The 7,804-nt window shown below is 49.4% G+C and overlaps 1 protein-coding gene across 1 annotated transcript; it reads left to right on the top strand.

Moving 5' to 3' along the window:
• Window positions 1-3,702: 3,702 nt before the first annotated feature.
• LOC131588893 (keratin, type I cytoskeletal 19-like) lies at window positions 3,703-7,044 on the top strand. Its single transcript, XM_058857939.1, has 7 exons — window positions 3,703-4,233; window positions 4,568-4,650; window positions 4,872-5,028; window positions 5,117-5,278; window positions 5,583-5,708; window positions 5,804-6,030; window positions 6,957-7,044. Exons 1-7 carry the CDS (start codon window positions 3,703-3,705, stop codon window positions 7,042-7,044), a joined length of 1,374 nt encoding a protein of 457 aa, XP_058713922.1.
• The last annotated feature ends 760 nt before the right edge of the window (window positions 7,045-7,804 follow it).

The raw sequence follows: 7,804 nt of genomic DNA, 5'->3' as shown, positions 1-7,804 counted from the left end.
ATACATTTGCATCAATGAAAAAGGCTTTAATTCTGCATACAGCTCAGTGTAACCCTGTTATCACAGGCAAGAGCAAAGTCCAAGCTCAGCACAAATGATCTGTGTGTGACATTACAGTGCTCTGAAGAAGGAAAATACCACAGAACTGTAAGGTAATATATTGCTTGTTATTTACTCTATGCTACACACATTTGTGTCTGTGAAACATGGACAAATTGTCTCTCTAAGAGGTGGACAAACACTGGTTTTGTGGTTTGTTTTCAGATTTGCTGCAAGCACAAGAAGAAAAGCCTTGTTAGGATTCAGCTGGGAATTACAGAGGCAAGTCCTCAGTGAATGATGGTGAAACTTTATGGACAACAAAATGAAAAATGGAAACGATGAATGTCCTTGAAAGGTGTTTCATGATGGAGACACAAGGAGAAATCTATGAGATGTGCCTGTGTCAAGAATAATATAAAATAGTAAGAACATTGACAATAATACTGAATTAAGCGTTGCCTTTCCAATCTCTAAAGCCCCATGTGCTCCTCAGACAGTTGTTTTTACAATGCCCTCGAGGAGGAGGAGGATAGTTGTTATTGTTGTTTCCATCCTACAAAGCATGAAATTGAGACTTGGAAGAGCTGAACAATTTGCCTGGAATGACTTGCAAAGCTGGGATCAGACCCTGGAGCACCTGGTGGCAGCAGCAAATGGAGATCAGCATCAGTAGAGTCAATAACAGGCTGGCAGAAAGTGGCGTGACAGGTGCATCATCAGCCAGATAAGCAAATACTTTGTAAATACTTTGTAAATTGAGAACACCAGGATTTTCCATAGGTGTAACATGGAAATTCAGCTGACAATGAGAAGAGAGAAGCTCTGGCTGCCTCTGGATGAGCCTCTCCCTGGCCAGGCTGGCAGAGCCTGGCTCCAGCTCCTCTCCTGGCCCTCCTGTGCCTGGGCACCAGCAGGGACTTGGGGTTTGGTGCCATGTCTGAGTCATTGGGTACTCAAGGAAGTCCTCTTGGATGTGAAAACAGCTGGTGATTCTGGGAGTATTTGTAGTAACGCAAAATGCCGGATCTCCTTCTTGGGGACACGTTAAACACCTGCATTAGACTAAGAAACAGTCTTAAGCCTTAAAAAGTATCCTGAGACTCCCAAAGGATTTCCAGGGAAATTCAATCTTTCTCATTTCCATTGCCCTGTTGAGTCTGATAATTCTGCTGTCGAGCACTCTTGGGAATAACTCCAGCACGTCCATCCTCTGCCACCACCCCACTCTCCATCACACAGCCCAGGATGCTGACAGAAACCTGAAATAAAATCCCTTCCTTTCTATATTTTACAAAGCTCATTACGTGGGAGCAACGCCTTTGCCTGGGGGAGGCTCTTCTGCTCATTTGTTACTTTAAGTAGTAATTTTTCCTGGTCAGACCTGCGCTGCTGTTCCTGAAATGCCCACGGGAGATCCTCGTGCGCCGTCATTCCTCTGCTCCCCTGTCATTCCTCTGCTGCTCTTCCTCCCTTGGGGCGCAGCGTTGCCCGCGAGGGGCTCCCAAGTCAGCCAAGGACAGCTCCTCAGAGCATCGCCCCTGGCTGCCTGCGAGGATGTGGGGAGTAAATTTCCGTCTGTAGACTCCAGCCAGGAAGTCAATCAATGCTAATTCTGGAAAGAGCCTTCCATTAGGCATGGAGATCCCATCATTAGCAGACCTCCTCATCACAAAGTGAAAATCTCTTTAATAAAATGAGGGCTGTGACTGCTGGCAGGGCTTGAGGTTTGTTCTCATGTAAAAGCAAAAGCTGGTTTTAAAAAACATTTTGAATTTTGGAAAGGAAAAAAGCTGTAATGAAGAACACACAATTCCAGGAAAATAATGACTGAAATGATTGTTCTCCTTTACAAAAGCTGTAGAAATTCTAATCACCTTTGGTAAGGTCTGAAGTAAGAAAATAAGTAAGAAAGAAAGAAACATGGACATCTCTGCTTAGTTTGCAGTAATTGAAAAAAACCCCTCCACTCATTGTGGGTGTTTTCCTCATTGAAAAAATCACACAGCCATGGGATGGTTTGGGTTGGGAGGGACCTTAAAGACCATCTCATTCTACCCCCCTGCCCTGGGCAGGGACACCTGCCACTGGACCAGGTTGCTCCAAGCCCCGTCCAAACCAGCCTTGAAAAATGAAGGACCATATAAATCTTGATTAAATGAAATTTAATCTTTGCTCAGCAGTAATTTTATAATTTTTTGGTAGAAAAAAGACCCAATTGTGACCAGGCTGCAGGTGGGCTCCAGACTGACTCTGATCCTTGGCTCCAGGCAGGGCCTGGCCACCAGTGGGGCACCAGGGCACCCTGGCTTCGCTTCCTGATGATGGCTCTAACAAAGGATGGGCAGCCACAGAACCACCCCGCAGTTCAGGAGTGCTGGATTTGCAGTGCCAAAATAAAATTGAGCTTAATGAACTTGCCCAAATGGCAGAAGCAATATTTGTGAGCCAGGCTGCACCTGACACATTCTTTATGCCACGTGTCCAAGTGACCTGGATGCCAAACCCAAAGCTGAACCACACGTGGGTGAGAGCCAGCCAATATTAGCATTGCTATATTAACGTTATTAATAAAATGAAAGATTCAGATGACAAAACATTTTAATTATTTCCCTTCTTCCTCAATTCAGCATTCCAGAACTAAAAAATTAGCTTCATAAACTTTTTAAAAGATCTTTTCTATTGTCCTTTCTAAATTTAACACCTAGATTGTATTGGAGAGTTTTCATGGCGCTGTTTGCATGGAACTGGATCAGACTTCTGTAACGTCAAGCATCTCCTGAAATTCTCCACTTTACTGTTTAAGAAATCTTATTAAACATCCTGTGTGGCAGTGAATAGTCAGTGAACTGCATGTTTGGCGTCCAGGAAATATCCTTTCATATTTTGGATAAATATTTGACTATTTTGTCTAGCCTTGAAGGCAGCAAAACAACTGAGACCTGTGCAAGGGGATGTTTTGATGGATGTAGAATAAAGAGAAGGGATAAACCAGCCCTGGTACATTCCAGTGCAATATTCCTCTGTGCTCTCCTAGAGCATTTGAGGTCTAAAGACCCAGACCAGGGGCTCACTCCACTGGTGGCCATGTGGAATGGAACAGAGCCTCGCTGCACGGCCCAGGGTGGTCTCCTGGCTCTGGTCCCAGAGACAGAGCCAGGTGAGTGAGGGGACACCCTCACTTCTGGTCACAAAAGGGCCGAACAGGCTCCATCAGATAGGACGCCTTTCCCACAGCTTTCACTTTCCGGGTAGACTCGCCCACGCCAGGGATGGATAATTGCTGTGGTGTTTCATTCCCCGGGCACTCTTGGGTATCGTCGGGTTTTTGTGTCACTGTTGTTGAGTTGTCATCACAAGTCAGACCTGATGATTCAGGAAGTAACATTTTTGATGTAGTTTTGAAACACGCTTCTGTTAACCAAAGCATCTTTCTGTTGTGGGATTTCTGGAGACAAACGCCTTTGGGGAATTATTTCCGGCTGAAAAAAAAGAAAACACCTCCTAGCCAGGTCACAAGGAGGAAGAATAAACAGCCCTTCTCCAGTGGCACGATCCACAGGGACTGGTATAAATAGAGGACCAGGGGACAGAGGGCTCACAGTTGGATCCTGCAGCGACCTGAGCGCTCGCCTTGGGCTCTGTTGGCTCTCCACCCACACCATGAGCTGTGCTGTCAGGCAGGTCGTCACCACCTGCGCCCAGGGCAGGGGCAGCACGGGCAGCAACGCGGCTGGCACCAGCAGGAGGGTCTCCTCTGCCTCCTCGGGGAGACACGCTGCCTATGACTTGGGTGCTGTGGTTGGCAGCTTCTCCGGTGGCAGTGTAAGCGAGGGATTACTCGGGAAGCAGCTGAGCGCCGGCAGTGCGGCTGGTGGGAGCTTCGGAGCCACCCAGAGGGCTTGTTCTGCCCTGGGATTCAGCGGTGGAGGCATCTGCACTCGAGGCGCTGGTGGCTTCCCCAGGGCTGGCGCTGGCTGCGGGGATGGGATCCTGTTTGCTAACAACGAGAAGGCGACGATGCAGAACCTCAACGACCGCTTGGCCTCGTACCTGGACAAGGTGCGGCTCCTGGAGGGGGACAACGCCGACCTGGAGTGCAAGATCAGGGAGTGGTACGCCAAGGTAGGGCCCAGCTGCGAGCCACGGGACTACAGCTGCTACCACAAGGAGATAGAAGACCTTCAGAACCAGGTAAATCCTTGCTGGTCAAGAAAATCCTAATATTTCTTTGGGCTTTGCTTTCACATGTGCACAGAGCTTTGGCTCTGGAGGGGCAGCTGAAGCAATGGTTTATATGAAATTATGGTCTGTGGGAGGGGGATTCTGCATTTACTGAGCACTGATGCTTCAGCAAAGCTGTGTCAAACCACCTGGCACATGGCTTTCCCAGCTGTGATGCCATACAACTGATTAATAACCCCAATATATGGAATAATTATAAAATTCTCCAGGTGTTTCCTCCAGTGTCTTCTGGAGGCAGAGGAAGCTGCAAGCCCACATATTCCTCTTACAATTCCTTTTCCAGATCCTGTGTGCAGCCATGGAGACTAACAAAATCCTTCTGAACATTGATAACAACAGGATGACTGCTGATGACTTCAGAGTGAAGTGAGTACAGTCCCCTGCTGGCCCATGGAAGGGCAGGTGAAGGGTGGTGATGGGGAGATCCATCTGTCACACTGCGTAGTAAAAGAGATCTCTGACACCACTGGCAATGTTCATGTCTGAAGCAAAAGAACTTCATCCTAATTTTTTTCCCCCAACCTCAACTGAAGGCCTTGCCCTGCTTTGCCGATTTGCTGACCTTCATTTGCTGCCTGTGGTTTAAGGTACGAGACCGAGTGTGGGCTCCGGCAGAACGTGGATGCCGACATTTGTAACCTGCGGCCCGTCCTGGACCAGCTGGCCAGCTGCAAGACCGACCTGCAGCTGCAGTGTGAGGCTCTGACAGAGGAGATGTGCTGCCTGAAGACCAACCACGAGGAGGTCAGCTCTCTCAGGGAATTAAGCAGAAGAAGGAGAGTCCCCCCAAGGGTGGACGGATGTTACTGATACAGTCACATATTTCCTGCAGGAAATGAGCTGTCTGAGGAAACAGGCGACTGGGGATGTGAGTGTGGAGGTCAACGCCTGCCCTGGCCCAGACCTGAGGAAGATCCTGGAGGATCTGCGGTGTCAGTACGAGACGCTGATGGAGCGCAATCGCAAAGAGACGGAGCAGTGGTACGCCTGCAAGGTACCGCGTCCCCGCAGAGCTGCACCCAGCCCTGCCCACAGGGGGAAAGGGAAAAAAGAGGGATTAGGAAGTGTCCCAATAACAGCAAGTGTGTCACAGATGTACTCAGATCTATCTGTACTGCCCGATTTCTGTGCTCCATCTGTGGCAGAGGGGCCACCACATGGTGCCACAGGGTCAGAATGGAATAAACAGAGTGTCAGCCTTGGATATGCTCAGGGCACTGCAGGGTGTGGGGAGGTCCTGGACACCACAAGATGCACTGGGGAGATGAGGAAAGGGCTGTTCTTTTCTGACCTTGCAGGTGGAAGAGGTGAATCTGGAGGTTGTCACAAGCAGCCAGGAGATCGAGTCAAGCAACAAACAGGTCACTGAGCTGAGACGGCAGCTGCAGGCCCTGGAAATCAATGTACAAGCCCAGCTCACTATGGTAGGTGATGCCACAAGGATTCACAGCTCCAGCTCTCACAAGCAGGGTTGTACCTGTGTCAGACCCAGCTACCTGTGTGTTTGTTCTATTCTCAGAAAGAAAACCTGGAATCCTCTTTGGCGGAGACCGAATGTCGCTACAACAAATACCTGGCTGAGCTGCAGAACCAGATCTCCTGTGTGGAGCAGCGGCTGGCCGAGATCCGAGCAGAAATGGAGTGCCAGAACCAGGAATACAAGACCCTCCTGGATGTCAAGTGTCGCTTGGAGCAGGAGATCCAGACCTACCACTGCCTGCTGGAGGGTGGCCAACACGACATCATGTATGCAAACAGGGCTGGGCACACGAAAATCTCTGTGCTTTGCCTTACAAGGATATGAAAATTTGTGATTCTGGTAGGAAAAGCAACACTTTGGCGAGGAGCCAGTGCTGACCTGTTACCAGACAGGGCCGATTAGAAAACCATGAGGCATCTGAGGATTTGGCTCTGATAAATGTCCAGGGAGTGCATCAAAAACCATTCTTGGGCCAGGGAATGGGCTGGGAGAGCCCCCAGAATTGTCCCAGCCCCTGGCACAGTTCAGCAAATCTTTAAGGGCAGCTTCAGTGGGAGCTGGGCAAACAGTCATGTAACTGAGTTTTATTGGCTTGCCAGAATGAGACAGGATTAGGGACTAGCAGCTAAATTAACAGAAACGATGAATTATCTAAACATTTTCAGTTTCACACAACAATTTTAATTAAAGTTTTGGAAAATTTAATTTGTATGCAAAGCATTTGGCTCTGCCCTGCCTTCCATTGACTGAGGTTTTGAAACAGCCAGGCTGTTAATTCCAGACATGGCTATGCACACCCAAAACTGCCCTGAGCACCCACCTACTCCTTTCGTTTTGTTGGAAGAGGAGGCTTTGGAATGGTGGTGCCCTGACATGGGCTCCCCTGGACTCTGCAGCACTAAATTATTTACATGAAAAGTCAGTTTTTGTTCCAAAATGCCTATTGCAAGGGCTGAAGTGGCACTGTTAGTGCTTGCTCAGGGTAATTCTGAGTGTCAGATGGAAAATCATGGTCTGCCAAAAGACAGGCGGGACGGAGATGGATGGTGGCTGCAGCTGACCCTCGGGGCTGGGAGGGGGAACGGCGGCTGAGACTGAAGAGATGGAGCTAAAGCCAGCGAGAAGGGCAGGGGGAGATCTCCAGGGTGGCAATGCCGGGGGCCTGGGTGTCCAGAGCTGTTTTTTTCCACAGAGGGTCAGCGGGAAGAGGAGTTGGTGCCACATCAGCTGGGAGGAACACGGGGCTGAAAGGCAGCCTGTGCCAGCCCTGCCTGCCCTGAGCCCCAGGCTCTGCCAGGTGAGGGGGTCTGCAGGGAGGTGGGACCATGAAATGCTTCTTTAGTGCTGGGTACCTGTGGAACAGGAGCATGAGAGGTCTCCAGGCTTTTCTGGGTGATAAAGAGAGGCTGGAGGGGCTTTTCCGTGGAGAGAGGCTGGGCTGGAGTCAGGATCACAGCTGTGACTGTTGGTGGTAGGGCACTGGGATTAACTGGGCTGTGGTGGGAAGCAGTGATAAGGGATGCAACTATGGGATGTTTATTTATAAACCTCAGTGCAGAAATTATGCTTGACACTGGGGGGTGCCCAGCAATAAATGTGTGTTTAAACAAGATTTTCAGCACAACATGGGAATGAGGAACTGGCAGGGGAATCAGTCACAAGTCTTTCAACAAGGATACAGTTTAGCAAAGCTGGGGAGACAAGGGAAAGAGGAAGGTCAGTACAAAAGCGAAGGGGTGTAAGAGAAAGGCACAGGATGCAGACTCCCCTGAAAAAATTATTCTTCCTACTCTCCTTCAGGTCACTGCAGACCAGAGTCCCCATCAGCCCCACTGCACATCCCCTGAGGAGCTCTCTGAAGAAAAAGTCTTTTGGAAAAACAAGGCAAAAATAAGCTGGGAGTTCTCAGTTGTGCTCCAGCAGCAGTCAGAGGGACTCTGCAGGACGGCACCTCCTGGCCACCCCACTCTGATCCCAGCACTGCCCCTCACTCAGGCTCCCCTGGGTTGTGGCCATTCTCTAACAGCAACCAAGGCTTGT

Source organism: Poecile atricapillus, chromosome 27, assembly GCF_030490865.1.
Source record: "Poecile atricapillus isolate bPoeAtr1 chromosome 27, bPoeAtr1.hap1, whole genome shotgun sequence".
NCBI lineage: Eukaryota > Metazoa > Chordata > Aves > Passeriformes > Paridae > Poecile > Poecile atricapillus.
The sequence above is the reverse complement of the archived record's forward strand: the minus strand, read 5'-3'. Positions and strand labels throughout refer to the sequence as shown.